The following is a 27726-nucleotide window of genomic DNA, read 5'->3' on the forward strand; positions in this document are numbered from 1 at the left end:
AGCTAATAGGCAAACTTTGAAAAGTTTTATATTTATTTATAATTTACTTGAATGAGATCCCATCCTTAAGTCTACTAGATTAATTCTCCTTAGCTATAAAAACAATTATTTCACCAACCTGGCCTGGGGAGTCAGGAGAAATCAACAGGTAAGGTAGGAACTGTGAAGAAGATGCACTGTTTTCCCAAATGCATGAGATCTTTTCTTCTGGAAATAAAAGACCCCAAGGCCTCCATTGCACTTTTATTTGAATGTACTATTTGGGAAAATAGTCCCAAAAGGCCGGTATTTCCCAATTTAATCTGAGATCATAATAAAACAAGCAACAAAGCAGTGTTTGGGATTTCAGTTTCTCACCCTTATCACCAAGACTCACTGCCTCCCATCATCAATATTTATTGAGCATTTACAGTGTACTAGGCACAATAGAACATACAGAAAACATTGTCCCTGCTCTTGAGGAGCTTACATTCTAAAAGGGGGAAAAAAATACAACTCTTTTAAAATGGAATTTTTGTTTGGTGTTTTCTGTAAAGTACTGAGGAAATATTCTGCAGGGTGAGCTTTGGGTATAACTTAGCCCCATCATTATTTAAAGAGAGGAAGAGGAAAGATTTTAAAGGCAGACAATGACAGACCATTCAGGATTGGTAGGGTTTACAGGGAGATAAACACAATCTCATCAACTAAGGAGAGATGTGCTGCAGTAAAGAGGATGTGGGAAATAGTTGGTGGGATGCAAGCAAAGGAAGCAGGGTGGGTATCTTAGACATTGAGTGGAGCCAGAAAGATCATGCGGCCTTTTCCCAAGTACACGGCCACCAAATAGGAATGGTTGGTGACAAGACAGAAGGCTAAAAAAGAAAGGTAATCTTGTGCACCTGACAAAGGATCAAAATTGAAGGCAAGCCATAGAATATCAAGAAATTCTTAAAATCCAAAATGATTTGGAAGCACAAAACTTTCAGTTAATGCTACCCAATGTCATGATGGGTCAAGAACATTGTGGCTTCCTAAGTTAGAAAATGCCATATACCAAAATTTTGAATGGAACACAATACTTTTTTCCAATCAATCTCACCCTCCCCCAGAAAACAATTTTTTTTCATTTTTTGGGGGGAGGAGGGAGGAAGGGGAACATGGGACATGGTTGAGAATGGTAGTTATATTAGTAGTATTCTTATAAATTTTGCATTTAAACTTGGTAAAAGCCCATTAGCTGCCAAGAGGGAATAAGGAATACATTTCCAAGAATGTACAATTTACTTTAGAGAAATTTCAAAACCAAAAGACTATAATTTACATGAAAAGCTGTAGAGAAGGTAGTTGAAAAGTCCATTCATAAAACTTTTATTCCACTTACATGAACTTAATACACGGGTTCTTAACAATTATGCTTGGATTGTTCATGAAAATTTCATAAGACATTAAACAAAGCTAGCCATCATCTCAAGTTATTTCCCTGTTAACTATTTTTACAGCACATGCATGTTAGGCAAGTATCAAAAAAAGAAAAAAAAAAATCACAAAAGCAAAAAAAAAAAAAAAAAAAAAAAAAAACCCTAAAAAAGTTAAATACAAGGGGTTTGTTTTGTTTACTGCTGTGCTTGATATACATGAAGTAATGGATATCAAGCAATTCATTTTTACTGCATCTTTACTTTTACATTTGTTCTTAGGTTGCCTAAAACATTTAAATACAAATAAAATGTGTAGCAAAAATAATGAAAGCAAACAGCAGGTAACTTTACAAATAATGGAATGTGAACCGTTTCTGCCCTTATCCAGAGTAAATTGGGTCACAACTTTGTCTAAAGGAGCACTTCTGCAGCTGTAGTCAAAGTTGTGTACACTGAGATTGACTATTCCACAGAAACACATGATTCACACATGTAGGATCCATGGGATATCTGTTTCTACTACAGCCTTGTAAGTGCTCCAATCCTTAAAGTACCCACAATAACTACACCTGTGACTGGAACCAATGATCCCTTTTATTCCCCACCAGGACAAACCAATATGTAGGCAGTTTTCTTTGCTTAGACATGGAAGCAGTTTTAACACTGGCCCTTGTGAAGCCACAATGTACCTAAAGTACTATGCCAAACATTTATAACTCGTATAAAAATTCCACATCCCCATATTGGCCACCTCAAGATGAAAACAGATAACTCCCTAAATGTTAACTGGCTCTACTCCCCTAATATTAAACATAAAAACCACATGGGAAATATAGAAATTCAAATAGAAGTAACATAAACCTGTCATAAATCGTAAACAAAAAACTATTTGTGGGACAGCATGGATGACAAATGGTCTACTGTGTAAATTTTAGAATGAGGCAGACAAAAGTTGGAAGGCCGGTTAATTTTCCCCTCCTTCTCCTGCTTCAGCTTCGTCTCCTTGGGTATCTGATGTCCACAACTGGTTTAAAAAAAAAAAAAAAAAAAAAAAAAGGAGGAAAAGGTTTTTCAGCATGTTTCAGTTTGGAGAAAAGGGAAAACTTTCATATGTATGCCAAGTCCTAGCATGTAACCATGTGTTTTAGTTGATGAGCATTCTTAAAAAGGTAGCTCTACTGAAAGCAGCTTCAAACACACTTCAACATAATACATTTATTTCCTCCTTACTCATCTTTGTAAGCATGATACATATACAACACAGTTGTCTTCAAATAACAAAGTCAGATGTAGCAAACTTTTGTCATTCATAAAAGGTGAAGTAGAATAAATCAATTAAAACAAAAAAATGAAGTATCAAAAACTATCAAAATATCTTGTCCAGAAGAAAAGCCCCAATCTGAGATGTATATATATATACTTGTTGAGTGCAACTAAAGCAGAATTAACCTAACTTGGCCCATGTTCAAGGAAATAAGGCTGTTTACTCTCCCCTCATAGAGCTTTGACTGACCTCCCACTCCAAAGAAAATCCTACATCATATAAAAGTCCAATCAGTATCTACTCTGGGTTAACTGCAAATTTAGCTTTTCTAACATTTTTAGCTTAGAAAAACATACCATCTATTTATATGACTCAAAATAAATGCTGAACCAAATAGTATGGTCAGAATCAAATATTCTAAGAGGCAAAAACAAAACTTGTTTCATAGTGTTGTAGATTGTTATTAACATTTTCACTATTATTACGGTCCGGCAACAGGTGAAAAAAATTCCATTAATTCATTTATTTATTAATCAAATATATCTCTGGCCTGGAAATAAGACTACTTCCAAGGTCACACAGCTAGCCAAATGACCTTTTGTAACTTGTGCTCCTGTTATATCAATAGGAGTTTCGCAGGACATGATGAAACTGTCTCTAAGGTCTCTTTCTAGTTCTAGCCTTCAAGGAATTTTGAATTTCATGTATAAATGTTAAAAACTTGACACAAGATAGTTCTCTGGGATAGTATGTTGATAATTGTGGTCAACCAGATTCAGACTCAAATACTAGGTTAGGTTTGTGCAAAATTTCTTCAGTTGAGGATTGATCAAATCAACCTACAATTTTATCAGCTGATGACAATAATAAGGCTCAGCGAAAACATAGTAAATAGTGACAATCAGAATGGGAACATTGGCTTTCTTCTTATTCAGTTGTTGCAGTCAGTATACATTTTAAGCTATCCCGACACCAAAATTCAGCTGCCATGTGTACATTAGATTAGGCCCTCTTGAAAAAGTAATGAGAACACAGAACAGTAATTCAGGTTCCATCTCACTTCCAACAAGAAAAGAACTGTTAAGCTGCCTCTCAAAAATAAATTAATATTAAAATTAGCTAATAAAGTGAAGTGTTTCTTTCATTTGACATAAAGATTCTTTCAGATAGGCTGGGTTGATTCACTGTGGTACTGGGGATTGAACCTAAGGTCTCACACATGCTAAGGAACTGCTTCACCACTGATACCCAAAGCCTTTATTAAATTTATTTTGAAGACACAGGGTCTTGGAGAAGTTTCTCAGGCTGGCCTTGAACTAGAAATCCTCCGGCCTCAGCCTCCTGAGTAGCTGGGATTACAGATGTGCAGATACCATGCCCAACTCACTCAATTAAATAAAATACAGTGAGTTTATAGGTAGCTCCAAATCATACTCACTCACTAAAATAATTGTAGCTATTTAATTGGCAGTGGACTACAATGAAGTTGGAACTGAAACATAAAACAAAATGTAGTTCCCAAGAGAAATGCCTTAAAACTAACAAAACCTAGCAATTCTAGACTACTATGTCTAATTTCTACCCCTCTACCTGACACATAGCAGATACTTGGTAATTTTTTTCACCTGAGAATCAAAACTTCAAATTTAATATTTATCTTAAGAAGAAAAATGGAAAAATCTAAAGAACCAAGGATACATATAAATTAATTGCTATCTGTGGACTTCATTTGGATCCCATTCAAATAAAAAACTTAAAAAAAAAGAGAGACCACTGAAAATGAATTTAGATACTTAATATCACTTAAGGAACTACTGTTCATTTTTTGTGTGATGGTACTGGGGTTCTTTTTCTAAATATGAATATAATTAGACAATTATAGTCTTCTGTAAGTCATTTTATTTTTTTAAAGTAAGAGACTAAGCAAAGTAGATTTCCACTTGGATTCTGCAAAGTGCCTGAAAATTCCAGCTGATGTTATCAGTGCCTTATTGTATTCTATGCAAATATGGAGGCAACTTAATAAGAATAACTTTTGAAGAAATTTTAACAGTCTCTATTTTTGATATTAAACTGTTCAGTGAGTAATATGAAGACACTCAAGATTTGAAATGGAAAATGTCATTTAAAAGTTAAAAATCATAGATTCACAAAATTTTGAGGACTAAAAATTTTACAATAGATCTGTAACTAATGGAAAATGTATTTCCGTTTCTTATTATATACTAAGAGTTTTCTTCATATGGGCTTTTTTTTTTTTTTTTAAAGCCAGGAAAAAGTAAATTATTTCCTCATTCATATTAATCATTAATGATGCTATTTGTACTTACTGTCAAGTTGTCTCTCAGTAATTGCATTATTAGCGTGCTGTCTTTGTATGATTCTTCACTTAATGTATCAAGTTCAGCAATGGCTTCATCAAAAGCCTGTGATTTAAAAAGAAGTAAATTTCAGTGCTCAAATAATAAAGATTGGTAAATCTCCACATAATAAGTAAAATACATACTGTCTTTGCAAGAGAGCAGGCTTTCTCTGGGGAGTTCAGAATCTCATAATAGAACACAGAGAAGTTAAGGGCCAGACCCAATCTGATAGGATGTGTTGGCTGCATTTCCTTTTTGCTGATTTCAAAAGCTTCTTGGTATGCTTGTTGTGACTGATCCACAATCCCTGGATAATAAAACACCAAAATGTACTGATAAAGTAGTCTGCACTTAATCTTTACTCCCTGAACCAAACCTTTTATTTAATACCCTGTATGTTGGCTGAAACATAATCTGTAATGACCTCAACTGAACAAGACTTAAAAAAAAAAAGGTGGTGGGGGTGGGGTTGGAGTGGAGGGTCTTTTAGATCAGATTAGCTATTTGTTAATCTTGAAACAAAACAACCTTGTAATCTCACTGTTCCATTTTCAATACTTAGTTTGTACTGCTTCTCAGTTATGCTGTGGCCTCTATTATTTTGAACCAATTCTGGAAAACCATCCTTGTACACAAAATTTGCTTTTCAGAAAGCATAATTTTAGAATAGCAATATTAAGCAATAGATATATATATTCTCGGCACTCAAAAACAAAATCTGCCCAAACATTTCTGCTCATTATTCAGTGCTCTAAAGCAATTAAAAAACAACAAAAAATTGTTTTTATTTCAGAAGGCAACTATTTCCACACTACCACATTTATACAAGTTCAGCCAAAGGTTTAAAACAAATACAACATACCTTTCTTATCATCACCAGCAGCAACCTCAGCCAAGTAACGGTAATAGTCTCCTTTCATTTTCAAATAGAAGACTTTGCTCTCTGCTTGTGAAGCATTGGGGATCAAGAATTTTTCCAAAAGAGACTTAAGAAGAAAAGAAACAGAAACAGACATAATTAGAATAAAACATTTACAAAACAATGTAACTGCATTTCTTAAGCATATACTGTTGCCTAAGAACTTTCATACCCAATTACTGTCATTAAGATAGCTGAGAATGCAAAGGGTTCATGAATTTGTGGCTTAAATATTAGAATGCTTTGGGCAGCTTAAACTTTGAAGTTAGTACTTGGTTTGTTATTTAAGAATAAAACTAAATATAGGTCCTTAACAATATTTATCTATTCACATGATGGTTTCAATGAATATAATGCATGACAGTTAATATTAAAGAACATTTTCTAATAAACTGGCAAACTTTCCATTTAAATGCAATCATGACATGAAAATACAAAGAACTTCAGACAAATCTTTTGAGACTCTAGAAAAATAACTGAAGCAGAAATCATAATGACAGAACCAAAGCTCATGTCAGAGGAAGCAGAAAAAAATTAAATTCATTTATAAGAACATAATTTGAAGTAATACCTCACAAAAGGTTATACCCTCAAGTAAAAGCTTAATTTTCAAAAGCAAATTAGACAGTAAAAGGATGGAAACTTAAAAATCTAAGCAGAACTTTAATCTCTTTAAAATGATCTTTTACCTTATAAGATACATGCTTAGAAATCACAGAAAAGCAGATAAAATTAAAATGTCATCGTACAGTTCTGTTTAAAACTCTTAACAATTAAAGCTTATTTGAATCCTAACAGTAAAAATCACCCTCTACAACCATTTTAAAAAAAAAAAAAAAAAAAAAAAAAAAAAAGTGGTGACTATACTGGAAGAGAAGGCTCTTAAACAGACAAAAATACGGGCCACTCTCACCCCACCCATTCCCTTCTTATAAGTGTTAGTATACTCTAGAATTCAAGGTGAGGTCCATTTTCAACTGGACTCAATGAGCCCCAGACAAGCCAAATTCTTACAAGGAAAAAAAAAAATGATCTAACACTTTATACTCCATAAGGTAGTCGCCTAGTAGTGTATATTTATAAGCACAATCATTAGAAAAATGTGTTTTAATTGTAACTCTGCATGTGTTTACCCACTATGTTCCAGTAGTGGGTAAGTAAAACACTTTAACCCAGCTACTCATTCTGTATGTAGAAATGAAGACCATAAGCAGATACTGTTAGTTAAGAGTTAATCATTTAAGAGGCTGAATTTTAAACTGCACCAGAAAACTAAACCTCTTTAAAACAAGATGTCAATAAATGTTTTTAAGAATGAGTCATCTATTTTTGTATTAACTTATGTATTCCTAAAAACCTCTTATTTTACACTGGGGTAAATCATGCTAAACTAACAAATAACCTGCTAATTAAAATAACAGTTAAGCACCTTTTTACTCAAGTTGAACTCTGAATTAGCTGCAAAACAGTAATAACCAGCACCCACAAGAAACAAGCGTCTACAGTGGTAAATGTTTCTGGTGAAATGCTGACCCTACCAAGTTGATTTTCTTTTCTTTTTTAAAATCTTTTTAAGTTGTAGTTGGACACAATACCTTTATTTTTATGTGGTTCTAAGGATTGAACCCAGCACCTCACACATGCTAGGCAAGTACTCTACCACTGAGCCACAATCCCAGCCCCCCAAGTTGATTTTCTTTTTGTTCTTGGAGCCCTGAACTATTGTGTAAGAAGTTAAACTATCCTATTAAAAAGAATGACATGCATGCCACCCCCAGTCACTGCAAATGCAAGTGAAGCCATGTTAATTAAGATATTTCAGTCTCAACTGAAATCGTAGCTGAATGTAGCAATGAGTGGTTCCAGCCAATGCCAAGTGAAGAAATGCCCATTGAGAGTTCAGCCAAGCTGGGCTCAGTGGTGCATGCACCTGTAATCCCAGAGGTTTAGGAGGCTGAGGCAGGAGGATCAAAAGTTTGGAGCCAGCCTCAGCAACTTATTGAGACCCTAAGCAACTTAGCAAGATCCTATCTCAAAATAAAAAAGACTGGGGATGTGACCCCCCTGGTACCAAAAAAGAAACATGAGGGATCACTTAGATGGGATTAAAAAAATGCAATGGTGCATGCCTACAACACCAACTACCTGGGAGGCTGAAACAGGTAGATTGCCAAGTTCCAGGCCAGTCTTGAAGAACTTAATAGAGACCGTGTCTCAATAATGTTTTTAAAAAGGGCTGAGAATGAGGATATAGCTCAGTGGTAGAGTGCATGCCTATCAAAAACAAAGCCCTGAGTGGTGGTGGGGGTGAGGGGATGATAGATGGGGTCTTTTTCAACTGTAAGGGAAAGTAGCGTTCATTGGATTACGTTAACTGAAATTACAAAAGAGGCAACTAGGTAATGTTGTCAAACTGAAAGAATAATGAAAGCTAATTTTCCAGATTTGAAAGACAGAAGAAAGCAACAAATGCAGAAAGAAAAGAAGGAATAAAGCATAAAAGGAAACAGCACTGTTCAGAAAGCAGTGGAACAATGAAGCAAGGGAAAAGATGAAGGCAAAGTAGAAAACGGAAAAGTAGAAAGGAATGAGAGCTATTTTCAAAATGCACACAAAAATTAAGAGAACAGCCTATTAAGTACACAATGAAAGGTTCTAAAGTTTGTTCAACTACAAAAGTACAATGAAAACAATGATGAGAACCTGAGTTTAAAAGGAGTGGTTGTGGGTACAGCATTACACAAGGTGTCACAACTTTCAACTATAAAATGAGGGCTAGCCAGGCACAGTAGCATATACCTGTAATCCCACTGGCCTGGGAGGCTGAGGCAGGAGAAACGAAAGTTCAAAGCCAGCTTCAGCAACTTAGCCAGACTCTGTCTCAAAATATAAAGGGCCGGGGATGTGGCTTGTGGCTAAGCATCCCTGGGTTCAATTCCCTGCCGCCCCTCCCCACCAAGAGATCTATGCTGATTATTACCTAAATTCAAATCCCAGTTCACTCCTTACTATCTGTGTTGTCACTTTTACAGAATTCTGCAATTTCTCTGGGCTGCATGTTTTTCATCTGTTAAGAAGGGGATTATCAATAGGGCTGGAAGGATGATTGAGTTAGTATACAGTCTAGAAAACACTTAGTAGAGTCTGCCACGTAATAAGCAACAAAGAAATGTTGTCTTCATTTTTCTTGGAAGGAAAAACAAAAAAATCTAGTATGAGCCACGCTTTTTTTCCCCTTTAAAAGTCCTGTCCAAGTTAATTAAGCAAATTACTAAAAGAAAATATGCATACCATAGTAATTTTAAAACAGTTCTCTAACTAGCCAACTCACCTACCCAGAAATTACCTTAGCTTTTAACTCATTTCCTTATATTTTAAAAATACCATGGTACTTATTTCTCAACTGGTACACTTTCCAGAAAGAAAAATATTAACAAATAGTTTCATATTTTTGGTTAAAATATTTTTGCTCAAGACACCTTTCTATTCATAAAAATTTACTGGAAAGCTGTTAAGGTAACAGTAGGGAATTGTAAATTTTCCAGAGTTCTCATTTTTATCATTGTCACAAATACCATTTAATTTCCTTGAAGTGACTGGCTTACTTCACTGATTTTCATGTTTGCCAAATACCCAAATCTGAATAATCAGTTTGTCTGTAGTTCTCTGTAAAAAGAACATTCCACAATGATAGCTAGTTTAATACACAATTGACACAACTTTTTTTTTTTTTTGGTCATTATTCTCTATTCAATATAATAAAATAATTACTTACAGAACATTTTTTTTTTTTAGGTATTAAGTAATCTAGCAATGATTTAAAGTATGAGGGAGAACACTGATTGGTTCATCATTTTATTTTATGTATGGGACATGAACATCTGTTGATTGGGGGTGGGGGGAGCAGTCCTAGAACCGATCCCCATAGACAGGAGGACAAGTGTATTTTCCATTCTGCCACACAAAGATATCTATGTAAAGACTCTTATAATTAATTTTATTGTTCCAAGGATACTAAAAGCATTCTTTTTTCATTATGAGTGCATGGTGGGGAAGAATACAATGATTACCAGTACATTACAGAATTACTGCCTAGATTCGTGTTGGGTAACCAGATTTTAAGCCATCCTTGCTTTTTACATCATCAGTGCTGATGTCAAAACAGGGACAGGGACCCAATGATTATTTAATATTGTCATGACCTCATGGAGCCACTCTATTAAACTTCCAGGACCTCATACCACTTTTAAGAACTGTTGGTTAAAAGGAAGTTTTGCTATATCATACACCTTAAAATATATAATACATTTCTCCCCCCAATCACACCTCAGTACAACTGAAAAGAAAGTTTGTTCTAAATACTTAGTTCTAAATGCTATGTTCTCCCCAAGGTTAATTCTCGTAAGATATTCAGCTTCCTCTACACTGTCTGTACCATTAATGTCTAGTGGAGAGCTTTTAGTTTAGTTAAAGAAGAAAATACTGATTTCTGTTAATAAGAGATAGACATTAAAAAAACAAGGTGTCTGTCAATATAGTAAGAAGCATTAAGGGGGCAGGGGGATAACACCAATTACAAAACACCAAGTAAATGACACTACTCCTCAAGAATATAATTATTTTCTTGGCACTGAAATTCCCAGAAGGATACTAAAAGGACAAATAGAATACCTCTGATGAAGTGGAATGAGGTCACAATAGCTTCATTTTTTCACTCTCTATCCTATGTTCTATAATAATCTGAATTACTATCCAAAGCAAATATAATTTATAATCTTTACATTTTTGCACCTTTAACAGCCTGCTGCCCAGGCTGACCTTGAACTTGCTGACTCAAGCAATCCTCCTGGTTTTAGTCTCCCAAGAAGCTGGGCTACAGGTGGGCACCATCCCCTTATACACATGGATTCTTAACTTACTTACAAGGCTCCATAAAGACATTTTACACAATCAAACATTAAATCCCAACTGGATTACATAAAGATAACTTTTCAAAATAGTCTTCATGATCAAAAACTCAATACGTACACCAAACTTCTAATAGTTAAAACATGATAGAAATTACTGGAGTTGATGGTATGTCTGATAATGAATATTTTGCTAGAAGAGAAAAAAGCATTTATCTGAAAACCTAAGAAATTGCTCTTTTAAAATGACAAGTATTTGGGCACTATACACTAAGCACATATGTTCAGAAACAGTAGCAAAGGGCAGGCTAAACACCTCCTAATTACGCTTGCATGACCCTTGGAAAATTGCTTTCTATGCAATGATTCTGAAAGATGAGGAGAGCAAAGAAAAACCCAGTGGTGGATGGGAAGATAGTGTGAGGCAAGTGAACTTGTTTGAAAGTCAGGAAACCTTATCAATTGCCACAAGAAATGTGACAAGAGTTTCAAAGACAAAATGATGACAGGACTCTGAAAGTAGGTACATTAATGCAACATTAGTTTCAAAACTCCCTTCCCATTTTATCCCAGAAAAGCATTTCTAAAGCACCAAACACTATCTACTCTACCATTATCCCTTAGATTTCCTTACATTCAAGGCCACTTTTTCCTTTTCCTTTCTTTTGAAAGGGAATAAAAGTTCATAGACTAAGCTTTTTCAGACTAGACTCTTAAAATTAAAAACAAGTACTCAGTAAAAGTGCTACTGGTTAAATAACAGAACAAAAATCACATGCCTTCCAATGATTCACTGAGGAGGACATAGTATCAATCCCAGGACCCCTGCCAAAAACAAAATTATGAATTTAATGGTGAGAAGTAACCATGCAAATATAAATCAAGGGAAAATCTACAAAATAATTGGCAGGTACTCTTGAAAGAGTGCCAAAATCATGAAAGGTAAAGACTGAAAAACTGATCCACAATAAAACAGAGTAAACAAAATGCAAAGTATCTCCTGGACAGAGAATTCTGGAGCCATCCAGGAAATATGGTGGTACAATTTGTGAAATTTAAATAAGATCTGCAATACCTTACCTATTATTTTTTATTACATTCCTGGTTCTGAAAACTACATGGTGGTTATATAACACAACAACATTTGGGATAAATCAGTGAAGGACATATGAGAAATTCTTCTAACCATTTTAGGCCAATCTTTCCTAAATCCAAAATACTTTTTAAAAAGTTGAAAAATAAACTGGTCAGAAAGACAACTACCACATGTAGAGAAGATATTTTTCTCTCTGGTTATTTAATATTACAATTATTAATCTAAAAACAAATTTTAAAGAGAAATTCTCTTAAATAGTGATTACTTCTGGAAGATAGGCTTAACAGTGTATACATACCCTCATATTCTTTTGTACTCATGTAGTTTCCTATTTCCATACTGTGCTGGTATTACTTTTGAATTCAGGAAAGAAATGGCACAAAAACAATGATACATTTGTAAAGAAAAACAACTGGGAGTTAAATTTTATAGAATCATTTTAAGGTGGAGGGGAAAAAGAGTTCTCACTTTGTCTTGATGAAATTTGTCACCAACTGGTTATAACATTATGCTTAATTTTCACAAAGGTAATTATGCATACAAATCATTAGCAAAACAAATCAAACCCTAATGAGACATTTCTGGGAGTCTGAAAATATAGCTGGGCTAACTGTGACATAACCTTGCCAAATAAAGATCAAGTCTCCATAAGCATTTCCTCTGAGATTTTACTACAATGGCTCTATTCCTTGAACAAAACAAATCACAATACAAACATACCTATTTTCAAACAAAGCATGCATGCACAAACATACAAAAAAAAAAAAGAGAGAGAGAAGAGGGAGCAAAAAGAAAACCCCATCAGTGGTTGAAAAGAAGCAAAAATGGATGTACAAGAGCCCTCAAATGTGATTCTCATTAAGTATAGAACCCCCAAAGTCTAACACAGAAGCGATCATCTTTATAGTAAAATTAAGAGTGTATACTCACAAAATCCCCCAACCCTCTTATAGAAGAGGAAAAGTTTCAATAAGGTGGTACTATGTAAAGGGCTAAACATATTAATGCTTACTATATGACCTAACGTTAAGTCATGAAATCCTTCATCTTTCATTTCTCAGTCCATTAAAATGAGAAAGCTAGGCTGGATAGTCCTTCAACTCTAAAATTCAATTACTCTGTAAAATTCAATTCTCAATTTATAAACTCACAAAATACTCCAATTTAGTGAGACCCTGTCTCAAAATAAAATAAAAGGAGCTGGGGACATTGGTAGAGAGCATCTGAGTTCAATTCCCAGCACCACAAAAATAAATAAAACATCCTCCTTAACAGGAGATAATGTAATTCAAATTTCTTGTCATGTATAATTATTCCATGCATAGAAAAATAATATTTACACAACTTTTACTTTACTCTGTAGAGCTACTCAGCTGCATATCATTCCTAGATCTCTTAATATTCTTTTTTTTTTTTTTTTTTTGGTTAGGGCATTAATTTGTTGCCAACAGAGCCCATTAATCTGGAAATTAGTCTCTTACTCCCCCTTGTGGCTAGAGTGGCTTCCATTCATCTCTGGAACTGCAACTTCCTCAGCTGATTCCAAACAACCAGAGAAAAGAACTTCATTAGAAATGTTAATGCCAGCCAGGCCTGGTGGCACACACCTATAATCCTAGCTAACCCAAGAGACTCAGGCAAGAGGAGAAAGATCCTCAGCAGTTGGGTGTGTTGGTGCATGTCTGTAATCCCAGCAGCTCAGGAGGCTGAGGCAGGAGGATTTGGAGTTCAAAGCCTGCCTCAGCAAAAGCAAGGCACTAATCAAACTCAGTGAGACCCTATCTCTAAATAAACTACAAAATAGTGCTGGGAGTGTGGCTCAGTGGTTAAGTGCCCTGGCTCCTAAATTCAATCCAGCCCCCAGTCCAGTCCCCAGTACCAAACAAACAACAACAAAAAACCCTCAGCAACTTAGCAAGACACTGTCTCAAAAAAATAAAAAAAGACTGGGGATATAAGTTTACTGGAAAAGTATCCCATGCCCAGTAATTCCCCAATGAACTAATTAGTAAATAGGTATTTCCAGATGTTTTTACTTTATGTAATATTTGGCCTACTGGAGTAAATTTTAAGTGTTCTATGAGGAAATCAAAGTTAAGAGAATTTTTGACCACTTAACTGAATACATCTTCCAACAATAAACAGATGGTAAAATCTTCATCATTTTATTTATTAAAACCAACCAGATATTTGATAAAGCAAAGGCACACTTGAGAAATATCAATGCTACCATAAAATACCATAATTCCTGCAAAATGTATTGCTCCCTAATTTATATGCCAAACAAAATAAGATAACTAACTGCACAAAATAATGAAGACAGAATGCTTGGACTGTTATTTACTGCTGATTTTTAGAAAAGTCAATTGGGTAAAATGGCTTACAATAAGTGGGACTAAAAATTGCTAAGTTAAATCAGGATCAGGGAATTGCTTGCCTCTGGCTCACAAAGGCTAGCAAAATAACAGCAGGAAGTATCAAAAAAGTTTTTTGATATTGTTGGGTACTGGGGATTAACTCAAGGGCACTATACCTCTGGGTTACATCCCTAGTCTTTTTTATTCTGAAACAGGGTCTCACTAAATTGTTCAGTCTGGCCTCCAACTTGTGATTCTCCTTCCTCAACTGCTGGAGTCGGCAGGATTACAGGTGTTCACCACTGCACCTGGCATAAAGTACAGTGTTTTTAAAAACATTTTAAAAAAATATTTGGTCTACTGGAGTAAATTTTAAGTGTTCTATGAGAAAAATCAAAGTTAAGAGAATTTTTGACCAGTCACTTAACTGAACACATTTTCCAACAATAAACAGATGGTAAAATCTTCATCATTTATTAAAACCAATTTGATAAAGCAAAGGCATTTTTAGTTGGGCTCACATCTGTAATCCCAGCCCTGGGAGGCTAAACTGGAAGGATGACAAAATTGAGGCCAGCCAGGACAACTTAGTGAAACCCTGTTTTCAAATAAAAATAAATGAAAAGAGCAGGGGATGTAGTTCAGTGGTAAAGTGCCCTTGGGTTCAATACCCAGCACCACAAAAGAAGTATAAATTCCCTAATAGGATTACGTTTTATTAGAACCTTTTTATTTTATGTGACACTGGGGGTTGAACCCAGGAGCACTCTACCACTGAGATACATCCCCAATCCTTTTTATTTGAGACACAGTCTTGCTAAATTGCCCAGTGTGGCCTTGAACTTTCAATCCTACCTCAGCCTCCGGAGTTGCTGGGATCACAGGCAGTGGCGCACTGCTTATCAGACCCTTATAAAAAAGTCAGTTGAAGATGACTCTTCAATGTACAACCATATACAGTACTTTTTAACCTCTCATAATCTTGTTATTTTAAAAATTTATTTGGTGGTGCTAGGGATTGAATCCAAGGCCTCACATATGCTAGGCAAGTGCTCTACACCTCTGAACTACATCCCTAGCTCTTTCTCTTTCATCCTGAGACTGGGTCTCGCTGATTTGCCCAAGTTGGCCGGAAGTTTCAATCCTCCTGCCTCAGCCCCCTGAGTAGCTGGGATTACAGGCTTGTGCTACACAATGCTCAGCCTAATTCATATTCTATTACTTGTGTACATGTCTTTTTCCTCTCCAGGATGTCAACACAAGAGCAGAATTATTCTATGGCAAAGGGCTTACAAAATTGCAGGTAGTTAATAAACATTTAACAGAAAAACAAGAGTTTCACAGTTAAGCCTGCAGAACCTGTACGAATTCACCTCACTAAAATAAAGTAGCACACACTGTTAGTTTCCTTTTTAGAAATATTAGATGTGAATACCCTTCAGGTTTTATTCCTGTGATCCAGAAAGAAACAGTCTGGCTGGGCCCGATGGTACATTCCTGTAATCCCAGCTACTGGGGAGGCTGCACCAAGATGGCAAATTTAAGAACAGCCTGGGTACTTTAAATTTAGCAAGATTCTGTCTCAAAAAATAAAAAGGGCTAGGGGAGCCAGGTGTGGTAGTGCACATCTGTAATCCCAGCGGCTCAGGAGGCTGAGGCCAGAAGACCATGAGTTCAAAATCAGCCTCAGCAACTTAGTGAGGTCCTAAGCAACTCAGCAAAAAAGAAATAGGGATATAGCTCAATGGTAAAGTACCCCTGGGTTCAATCCCTGGTCATCCCCGCCCCCCTGCAAAAAAAAAAAAAAAAAAAAAAAGGACTAAGGGATACAGTTCAGTGGTAGAGCACTTCTGGATTCAATCCCCAGTAGAGCAAAATCACCACCACCAAAACAAAACAAACAAGAGCCTAAACATCATCTCTTATCAGATGGGAACAATTAGAAAGGAAACTAACAGGAAGCCATGACTTGACAAAATAGCAGGATGATTTTGGGATGCTATTCTTTCCAATATCTTCCACAGTATTAAAAGTATTCATCACATTGAACTGAGAACTTGCTTTTACTATGGTACATCCTGTGTAATTAGAAGGTTCTCAATTTTAAATAATGTATTTTTGGTGGATTTTCATCAAGTGTCCTGGGTTGAATGAGGTCCAAATGTGTCATTCTAAACTCGGGCGGGCAAGGGTGTTTATTATGCTTTAAGAAAAGAGCTAACATTTCTGAGAAAAGCAAGTATAATGAATGAGAATAAAGTCAAATAAATGAAATCCCAATGTAACAAAAATTAGCCACTCCCTGTAAATTAAATGTGATACAGGGAATTACTGAATGGAAAACAAGTTGACTATGACCTCTTATACACAAATGCCCCTAGTGAAATGGGAAATGCTGTATTAGGCTGACCTGGCATGATATTCCTCCCAGCCCAAATTCAAATTTGTGCCTGAAAAAATTAAGTTTATCATATTCCTTCAGAGTACTTTCATTACAAATTAAATACCACAGAAGTCAATGGATCTGTTTTCAAGAAGCATGAAGAAATGGAGCCAATCTTCTCTAGTTGGAAAATGACTTACATATCAAGATTAAAGTAAGTTCTAAATCAGAGTATGAAACAAACCCCTTAGATCAGAAAGATGAGAATTAGCAATGGCTTGAATCAGGGACAGACAGAAGAACAAAGTACAGCTAAAGACTTTATGTAGGGGACTTTGGCAAGGAAGGAGCAAATGAAAGCAGCATTTTAGAAAGTTACAATGAGAAATATGTGCAACAAAGAACTGGGAAGTAGCAAGTTCAAGTGAATGACTAGTAGCAACTGTAAAAGAACATTTATAATTTATTTTTTGTTCATTAAAATCAGATCAAGTTTATCTTTACAAAATCATTTCTTATTTGGCAATGTACACTTCTCTTTTGAGTCTAATTCTGGGAATACCAATGGGGTGTATCATAAAAATGAATATCAGCATGAATGTAAACTACTGAAAACTAATGATCTAGGGAACATAGCAGTAGCAGTTTGTAGTGAGAAAAAAATTGGGACAGGGAGCTTCAAAATCAAGACAAACTACGGCCTTGAGCATACTGAAACTGACAGTAATTCTGAGTCCCCTAAAACTTACAGCACAGTTTATTCTCAGTGTAAAACTATAATAGTACTATAAGCTATGGGAACTAGGATGAAATCACAATAGGGATCCAAGGAATTCTAGAAAAACTCTTAAAAAGGCCTACTAGAATTTCAAAGGAGTGGAAGTTATTTAACTTAGTTGACATGAGAGAAAACCCATAATTTGAACTTTCAAAAATTTTCCTCACATTCCTCAGTACAAATGCACTGAAATTTCATTTATTCTGAAATTGAAAAATTTATGGCGGAATTAATTTGATTTGTAAAGGTTATAAAGGTAGACTACTTCCTAATATTGGGCTTCCTGTCCTGTAAGTGCTAGAATCACTTTCAGACATGAAAACAGGAATATTATTCAAGGGGAAAAAAAATCTTAAGTCTTTCACAGGTTAAAGATGCCCCAGAAGTCAAAACCAATTCTGTAAAATGAGAGTGTAAGCAATGATTAACAAACTGATGGAAGGCATTAAGAATCTATTATTAATAAGAAGCTCTAAATTTCTTTATAAAACAGGATAAAGCAAAATTTGGAGCTGTTTCCTTTCCATAAAGTGTTTTCCATGACCTTAAAAGTTCCCATTTCTACTACATTTAGAGCATTCAGTAGGCCTTCATGATTTGACTTGTATCCATCTCTCCTTCTAATCTCATCTCTTCCAAAACCGAAAAAGGCTTTTAATTCCATCAAGGCTATCCCTCCCTAAAGTTCTGATAGAATGATCTTGAACATAACAACTCCCTTAAAGAAACTCCAGTTAATTTGCTGGATTTACCAATTCCACTTAATAGATAAAGACGTGTTTATTCTAGGTTCTTCATTCTTAGAACACTGATCCCCATAAATTGGGCTCAGTGCTTGAGGCTGTGGGTTTTCCAGTCACTCTCAGGAATATCCTTCAGCTTCTAAAAGCAATTACATGCTTACCAAGAGTGTGCTATTTGTTTACAAAATTATGCCACTAAACCAGCTAGAATTACTTAAATGTTAACTAATGAAATACAGTTATGAAAAGATGTGGATGAACAACTAAGATCAGAAAAAACAGCACATGGGATTCTGAACCAATGGCCTATTTACTTTCTCAATCCAAACTGCATTTTATGGAGGATGCATTTGTATTTAGAAGGATGGCTTATGCAAGAAATAGAGGAAATGATTTCCGAACTGTAGATCTACACATATTTAAAGAAAATGTCTTAATCCCATGTTAAAAAAAAGGCAAATAAATATGTTTTCATTTAAAATAAATGTTTAAAACATATGAGCTTCTTTTCAAATAGCTAACAAGAAGCTTCTACTCTATCATTTTAAAGGTGCTGTAGGATTTCTTCAATGACCAATTGACTAGTCTTAAAAAATGAAAAAATTACTCATTGTAAGTTATTATAACCCTAAGATAGCTTATTCCCCACTTTTTTAGTTCAAATATACAAGATAAGGCTAAAGATTTTTTTCTTAGAATAAAAGAGTTGGGTCATTATTTCACAAGTGTCTACATTCTTATATTTTTGAGACTTCTCAGATTTTTCATTCTAATTTCAATCTCAAATACTATAATTTTTCCCTCTTAATTCACTTTTAACTATTTTCAAAATTTATCACTAAACAATCTTCAGGTAATCCAGCATCTCTCAGAAGTAGGATCTCATTCCTAAGTATTGCTTAATATAAATGGGCAATGTGTTGCTCTTGATCACATTAATTGGTTACTCCCTTTTACACTGAAAAAGGAACTCCTACCTGCCTACCTTCATCTTCATTTATTTTTGTCACTTCCACTTTATATAACTCAGACTGCCCAGCTACACAAAATACCTCACCTGAGTGCCAGCACTTACCATTAAATGACTACTGAAACTCATTACCAAAACTGACCAATTTATTATTTCCTGGAAGGTACTATAGGTATCTCCATCACATAAATTCCTAGTACTTTAAAACACATCAAAAGCCACATGTGACAGACATGTATATAACTATGAAGAATTCAATATGGGTTGGCACTACAGAATTCTTTTAAGAAATGCTTACTCCAGGATATAAACTATACCTAATAATTTTAGGCTTAAAAACTAACACTACATAGAAGTCTTTTTAGAAGCCCAAGGCATATACAGATGGATTCTAACTAGGTAAGACCCAAACACTGCCTAGTTTCCTATCTTGACCCTGTTCTGCTTAAAAGCAGTCTGTGGACTGAAGACAAAAATCAGTACCCAGTAACCACATCTTAACACTGTTCCAGGCAAATAAAATACAGCAGCATAACAAAATGCAATTCAGTCAAGTTAACTGAATCACTATTACAGTACTTGATTACTTAACTACATTGCCAACTGTTACAAATGGTAGATAATTTTACAGCTTCCTATCTTAGACCTCCTTTAATAAGGAAAGGAAGCTGTTCTTTGCCTTATATACCAGTTTTCAAATTTTTAAGTGATACATTTGAAAACCTGATGGCTGGCATGAAGCCTCTGCCCCAGAGACACACACAACTTCTTGGATCACTTAAATCCCATCCATGGACTTGAGTTGAGAGACTCCTGTACTAGTAAAGGCAGGTTCATCACTGCTTTTAAAACAGCCACAAAGCTGAGGACACAGAGGGAAGTCAAGGTGCTTTACCAGATCCTCCTCCTCCACAACAACCCCATGGTTCTATTTAATTGAGCTCTGTATTCAAGAGGGACTGAATGGTTTTCACATTGTACAACTGTTGTTTTGATTCAAACTCTTGAGCTCATTATATTCAATACAGTGAATTGAGTTTGAATTAGGTTTTCTAGTATGTATTCCTTCATACTTTAATTTCATCATTATTTCCAAGATAAAAACTGCCTAATTATTGGCTGCATATTTCAGATTTAAACAGCAGTAGCATGAGATTATCACTAGCATTAAGTCCTTCCAACCACCACAAGAGCACCTACAGAAAAGGCAGACTGCATTAATTCACATAACTACATAAGTTATGTTTCAAATTAACACATAAGAAATAATTTCAAGTTCTACTGCATAAGGAAAAAATGTAAAGATTATTCCAGTGACCATTTCCCACAGTAATGATCCCTAATTTCCATAAAGTAACACTGGTCTCTTTTTTTGTCTGCTTCTTAAATGGCACAAACTAAACACCTGACAAATGCATGTAACCAGAATGTTATGTTAGGGATCCCTCAGAAAAACTGAGAACTCTAGCAATTAGGCTGCTTTTTGGGGGGGAAGAAAGGACACTGTCTAAACAATTATAACACACATGACTCAATATAACAATGCAATCTGGTTCATCCCTGCCAACATTAATTCTGCACAAAAATTACCTGCTTTTGTTCCTCTGAAATTAAGAAAAAGTACATGCTTTTATTAATCAAGTACAATGGTCCAGAAAAAAATATTTAAGAAAAATATCAGATCTGCTATGTTTCTTCCATTTTACTAGAAAAGGGAAAAGGAATTTTATGTTTCCAAGTCAACCTCACCTCTGAAAAACATGATAGGGAACTGCCCATATGTAAAGAATAAAGTTATCATGAATAAATGCTGAATTTCCCTACTAAGTTGAAACAGAAAATGCCTAGGAAAATTAGCAGTACTGCTGACTTAATCCTACTATCCTCTTTCCCAAAAATAAGCTAGTTTATTTAACAAATACTTGAGCACCTACTCTACATTATGAGCCATGGAAAGATCACTGAGAGATTATTCTTGCTAAGACCAAGCCTGGAAGCAAAGCTTAGAATTCTCTAAGCCATTTATATATAAAGGAATTAAACTTTCAAAGTGAAAACTGTGAAAAGTTAGTGCTATCTCAAGGAGGTGAACATGTCATGCCTAGTGATAACCAATGACCCCCCCTTAATAATCTTAGAGGCCATTTAGAGATTAATTTGATCATCTTCATCAAGTGCTTCTAATGTAGATTTTTTTTTCCTCTCCTTGATAAGGAAACCAAAGTCAAAACTGCTACAGTTTTTTTTCCTAGGAAAATCCTCACAAGAGCTTTGATACTTTGTGTGTGAAAAAAATGCAAATAAATACCAGGGATTGCAAATAAGCTTGTTAACCATATTCCCCCCTTTATTCCTAAAACTGAATTTTGTTCTAAGGGAAATTACAATTTGTAATATACACCTTTGAAAGTAAAATAAAAATGAGTACTTGGCAGGGTAGACACCAGAAGGAAGAAAAACAGAAAGAAAAAAAATTAAAACCACAACGTATGTTTTATTATAGAAAAAACAATTTCAAATTTTAAGTGCTTAATTTAGTAATCGTAAGTATAAAATTAGCCTCAATGAAAGATTAATATTCCTTTTTTCACCTTAGAAATTATAGCTGTGATAGTAAAGATTTCAGATAAGCAAACAAGAAAAAATATACCCAAGACCTTAACTGCCACATAAGATTTTGTGAATGTGAGCTCACTTTAAATTAAAAAAAAAAAAAAAATGCCAAGAGAAAAATACAATTTAGGAATTGAAGCTTTTCCATTAATGAAGACTGGTGTGTAAATGAGTTGTAAAATTATAACAAAAAACCCACAACTACGTAAAAAATGATCCTATATTCCTCATTACAGTAGTTCTTCCATGAACACAGTTCAAATCCTAAATACTGCACACGTGAATTTCCAGAGTCCGAGATTTAGTAACCTGTCCAGAGAATTTAGGATACTGCCCGCTTCTATATATCAGAGACCTGCCATATTGAGACCCAATATATGTAACCTGAAGTCCTAGAACTATAATCATTTGGTAAAACGTTAAGTATTATTCCAAAAACTCTCAATTTATTAAAAAGGGAAAGTATTCATGTATGTAAAATGTTATATGCTAACTGGCTGGACTCTCTAACTAGATTACCTCAAATTTTTCTGGATCAGAAAACCATAGCTTATAAAAAGAGATTAAAATTAACGAAAATGCAATGTCTAATTCTTTTAGGCTTTTAGAGAAACACAGTGCTATAACACAGTAAGTACTACATATTTAAACTACTTCTTGAACCAGGAAAATCAAGCTGAGTTACTCATAACCTTTCATGTGGATGCTGGTATTCAAAGGTGACTTCCAACAAATAAATGCAGGAAGGGGAAGAAACAACTGAAGTCAAAGAGTTTTCTGCATGGCTGACTCATTTCATTAACATTATAACAGATAATCCAGAGAAGAGCATTATGTGAGTATCCTATTACATTCCTTCCATAAAACAAAGTGTGTAGAATTCCTATATCCACATACATATATTTAAGATTTCACTTTTGGAATTACTAGATATTTTAACCGTAATTGAAATGTAACACAATCCAGTTCCTTTCCAACTAGCACGTAAGATACCTACATAGCTTACTGTTTTTAGCAAAACCGAACTGATAATCATTACTCCATTTATTTTACACAAATTATCTATAATTGTTTCCACACATTTTAAGTAATGACATCCTGAAGACTTCTAAATTTAGAACAATTTTTCAAAGGAAAAGAAAAACCAAAGGAGGGGTAGAGTCATACAAAAACTGATGCTCATTTCCTATGCTATAATAATGAAGCTAGACAGATTCTCACCAGTACATCATTGCAGATGTCTCTTAGCTCAGTCTCAATTTTCTCTCTGTATTCTCGAGCCATCTGCTGCTTTTTCTCAGCACCTTCCGTCTTTTGCTCAATACTTGAGACAACCCTCCAAGATGACCTACGGGCTCCTACAACATTTTTATAAGCAACTGAAAGAAGATTCCTCTCCTCATTAGACAATTCAGCTCCTTGCTCAGTTACAGACTTCATGCAGGCTGCCATGTCATCATATCGCTCAGCCTGCTCGGCCAGTTTGGCCTTCTGCACCAGCTCATTTTTATCCATGACTGGATGTTCTGTAGGGGGAAAAAAAAAGGAGTATTTAGAAATGTTTTCCCAAATATACAGACTCAAAAGTTATATGTGCTTAATAAGCCATATTAACACCTCAAACCTAGTTGTCTGTGAAGGATTCTTCACATGGGGAATTAAAATTTAGGTCTCTTAGGAGAATGATCATAAATTGTTTCCAATATCACTAAGTAATCCAAAACTTATGCAGCTTTTCTTCATTTGGTAAAAACAATGCCTAGAAAGAGCATTAAAATTTCTATGCTTCCAGAACCATGAGTCATGCCAGTTTGACATAATTCATATCTTTTAACTTTCATCATACTTACTTCTGTCAGGAATGATTAAGTTTTAGTTGTTAGTATCCCCATCCCAAACCTACTAGATCTTGCCAGCTGATTATAACATGATAATTTTCTGGGAAAAACGAACAAATATGGTTCTTCTTAGACATTTTGATCATTAAAACATCAAGGAGCAACATCTAATGCTAAGACCTCATCTATCTCTTGCTATATGCACACTACTTTTTTAAGTCCTATCTGTACACACTAAAATATGTCACACTGGAAGCACCCAATGTCACTGTGCTTAAAAGTTTAAATGTAGGCTCAAAGCATTTTAATTCTAGCAGTCACAACTTTATTATGTTATCAATCAAGCTGCTCTTTCCAGTCTTTTCACCTAATTCACTTTCTTTAGACTTCAATTTATCTCTGCTGGTCTTCTTCAAGAACAATCCTTTTTAAAGGGTCTGCAACATAGAGAAAGATACTAAACTATACAGGGATCCCACAGAATGATGCCAGAAATGCACTATTAAATTAAAAGGTGGAGAGAAGAGCCACTGCCACCCACACCATGAAAGTGACATACACTTTACCTTCCCACGGAAATCCCACTACACTTTCTTTTTTCTGAACAGTTACCACTATTTAAACAAACAATCACCTAGCTTCAGTAAGAGCTGTACTGTTTCAATGAATAAACTAACATTTTTTATCTCATTTTCCTCCTGTTCTCGAAATATTAATTTTTCCCCTAGGAACTCTGAGATGCTCTCTGATTAACGTTGCATCTAATGAAAAATATCCTAAAAACCAATATAAACGTTTCCCTATCCTCTTTGGTACAAGAGGAAGTGGATTAGGTTTCTCATAGAATAACTTGGGTTCCAATGCCTCGCCTCTACACTGCAGAGAAGACTCGCCGCACCCACTTAACCCTCAACTGACTTAAGACATACGGTAGGGTGAAAGAAATCGCGCAGACCGTGACTTTAAAGTGCAAATCCCACGGTCCGCGCTGTCGGCAACCACCTCCCCTCCTTGGCTCCGCCCAGGCTTGCGCCTCCGCACAAGTCCCCGACTCTCTTTGTCACGGCGGATCTGTGTCAAGGAGCCCAACCTACCGCTGCGTGTTAATTCCACCCCCCTCCCCAGCCGCAGCAGAGCAAGAGGGAGGAGCAGCCCGCGCGCCCGCCCAAGTCAGAAGTGGGGGGGAGCCGCTCGCCCCACCCGGGGGCAGAGTCGCCAGTGCCGCCCGCAAAAGCGGAACCGCTACCAGTCCCGTTGCGGACACACCCCGCTCTCCCACCGCCGTCTTTCCAGCCACCGGACACCACCGGTGTCCCAGCAGAGTACAGAAGCACCCAACAGCTGCGGCAGGTGGGGGAGGGGGCGAGAACCACACCCAACCCAAAGGGGACACCACCGGCTGTTAAGCTCAAGCCTATCCGCCCCGCAAAGCAGGATGTGAGTCTCAATACCCGGAGCAGGGACCTTCTAGTTTTCCCCCCCGGGATGAGTTTCCGACGCTCACCGCGGTCTTCTCCAACCCCTGTTCTAGCCCCAGGGACTCGGCGCCCCCATTCGCACTTCCCGCGCCCGTTCCCCAGTAGGAAGAGCCAACCCCTCCCCCACCCGACCGGGAAAATTCAAGTCCTTCCTCCCACTGCAGAACCCAGGAAATCCAGCCCTAGGTCCCAGGAGAGCCCCACCCCAAACCTCACCCGTAGTGGGTTTGCCCTGGACACCAGAGAGCGGTCTCGCCCTGGTATACCTGGCGATACGCTGGTCCGGACAGAGCTCGGCCCGCTCTCTGCCAGGCCCTCCCCCCGCCCAGGTCCCCGCGGTCCCCAGCCCCTCCCCGCCGCCGCAGCGCGGGGCGCGGAGGCTGCGCCGCGGAGGAGGGAGAGGGGGAGGGGAATGGGAGGCGAGGCTAGCAAGGGGAGCCGAGGGGAGGGGGCGACCTCACCTGCGCCACTGCAATGTCCGCGGCCGCCGATCATTATCTCCGGCGGAAGCGAGGGGGCAGTGGGGCGAGGACGGAGGGTGTGAGGGGCCACCAGGGCAAGGGTGGGGACGGATCGCGGCCGGTAACGTCTTGGCTATGCCTCATCAGCCCTCCAGAGCTGGGGGACCCCCGGGGATCCCGCGCGTGGGCACCTTCTCCACCCGGGGAGGAAGAGAGTCAGGGGAACGAACGCCGATCGGTGCTGAGGCGTCGGTCCGGAAGCAAGTAGCCGGAGGCGGCCGCGAATGCCCGCCCGAGCCAGCGGAAGAGGAGCCGCCGCCCGTGTCTGCCTAAGGAGACTCCGCCTCAGCCCAGAGCCACTACCGCAGGCGAGCGGCTGAGGGGACGCCGAGCCAGGACAGCTCCCACGCCTTCACAAGGCTGACTTGGAGCAAGAAAGAGCGGGGCGAGGCGGCGGCGGCCGCGGCGGGTGCCTTACCTGTATCCGGAGTGGGTGGCGGCGGACGGACGGGGGCTCAGCAGTCTCTGGGCGGCGGCGGCAGCGGCAGCGGCAGCGGCGAGGCTGAGACTCTGTCCCTGGATCTCGCTGCTCACAGGCTACAGCCGCTCCGCAGACACGGGGTTTCCTCCAATCACCAGCCCCGGCAGCAGGGGCACCACACGCACGATGACGTCAAACGCTGCTATGGCAACCGTTGATTGGTGCCCACAGCTCTCGGAGCCCAGCGCAACCGCCGCTCCCCGGTGCGCGCGCCCTGCCCGCCCGCGCTAGAGGGCGAACGGAGGAGCGCGCGTTCTCTCCGCTACCAACACCCCTCCCCACCCTGCACAGCTCCCAACTTTTCTGTTCTGGTCCCCAGTGCGCCTGGAAAAGGAGCCGCTTTGTTTTCCTCCCAGCCACTACCCTTTTTCCTAGCCTCCCCTTTGGCTTTCCCACACTCTCTCCCTGGCGACCTCCCCCGGCTCACTCTAGCACTAAGCCTGCGGGAAGTCAGTCTCTCCCCACCCCCACCTTCGCCGTAGTTCGGGCCTTCTGCGCCGGCGCCAGTCACTCCCTCTAGAAGGGGCTCCGGTTCAGCCACATCCGGGATCTTTTACATCCCCCCCCAGCCCCCCTCCTCCCTGCTGCCTGGCCGCCCCGCCCTCCGAGCTTCGCGGTGTTAACTGCCCCAGGGCCGCCCCAGGGCGGGATGATGCGTGGAGAGGCGACTCTGGCATTATGTGCAGGACTGGCGGTGGGGGGCCGGGCGCGGTCAGACGTGGGGTGGGGGCACGGCTTGGGGCGCTCCCCGACCCCCACCGGCCGCTCCCCGTCGCCAGGCGGGACGGCCCGAGCACGCGGCCCCTCCCTTCCTCCTTTCCTCCCTTCCGCCGCTGCGGCTTTACCTGCTGGCTCGAAGGAAACGGCCTTAGACCTTTTAAGGCTCGGAAAAGAAAGCGAGGCGTCCGGCCCCCGAATGTGGCTGAGTGACGCGGAGGCTTTCCAATCCGGAGCTCGGGATCTGTGCGCTGTGACAGCCGCGAGGGGACAATGGGTGGGCGCCGTGGTGGGGGCGAGGTGGGCCGAGCCAGGCGGAGCCGGCGGGAGGTGAGGCCGCTTTCAGAGAGCCGGCAGTTCCGAGGGGTAAAGGGGCGTTAAACGGAGGGTCGGACGTGCTCCTGGAAGCCTTAAGGAAGCGAGGCGATGAAACAGGCTTGGACGCACAGATCGGTTTTTCGTGGGCTAATTTTTTCACCCAAATAAAGCTTTCACTTGAAGACCTCATACTGTATTGACTTAAAACATGAAAACCATTATCTTTTTGTCTTCTGGAAGCAAGGTTTGAGGGCGTCGTAAATCCCAGGGCCATGGCCGACATTGGGAGTGGGCCGCAGGCTGGTTGAGGAGCGGGGACTGGAGTCTGGAAGAGGGGGAAGGAGAAGGGCGGAAATTGCAGGTGCGGGAGATGGTAGGGTTTCCACCCAGTCCACTGAAGGAAGTTGGAGGAGATACATTCTCAATGTTAAGTATCTGCCCCTTCGCCCTTTAAATGTGCTTGAGTTAAGAAAGACCAGTGCTTCGTGCCTTGCAAGACCACTTGAAAAGGTCATCGACTTTGTAGTTGGCAGTAAGAAAACTCGGAACTCTTCAATTACCCTTGTTGGGTGAACAACTT

At 38.4% G+C, this 27726-nt stretch overlaps 1 protein-coding gene across 3 annotated transcripts; it reads right to left on the minus strand.

Annotated features, from left to right (window-relative positions):
- Positions 1-230: 230 nt before the first annotated feature.
- Ywhaz (tyrosine 3-monooxygenase/tryptophan 5-monooxygenase activation protein zeta) lies at positions 231-27086 on the minus strand. Of its 3 annotated transcripts, none has more exons than XM_058585645.1 (6): positions 26957-27086; positions 23015-23319; positions 5890-6013; positions 5171-5334; positions 4995-5090; positions 231-2424 (listed from the first exon to the last, which is right to left on the minus strand). In XM_058585645.1, the coding sequence occupies exons 2-6, from the start codon at positions 23306-23308 to the stop codon at positions 2365-2367; spliced, it is 738 nt and encodes a 245-aa protein (XP_058441628.1). In that variant the 5' UTR covers positions 23309-23319; positions 26957-27086; the 3' UTR covers positions 231-2364. The 3 variants fall into 3 exon arrangements, with proteins under 3 accessions (XP_058441628.1, XP_046320593.1, XP_046320592.1); XM_046464637.2 differs by lacking the exon at positions 26957-27086 and adding an exon at positions 26049-26323; XM_046464636.2 differs by lacking the exon at positions 26957-27086 and adding an exon at positions 25571-25825.
- Positions 27087-27726: the final 640 nt, after the last annotated feature.

This window comes from Marmota monax, unplaced genomic scaffold (assembly GCF_021218885.2).
Source record: "Marmota monax isolate L192 unplaced genomic scaffold, Marmota_monax_Labrador192_F-V1.1 WCK01_AAM20220418_F8-fsc00003, whole genome shotgun sequence".
Lineage (NCBI taxonomy): Eukaryota > Metazoa > Chordata > Mammalia > Rodentia > Sciuridae > Marmota > Marmota monax.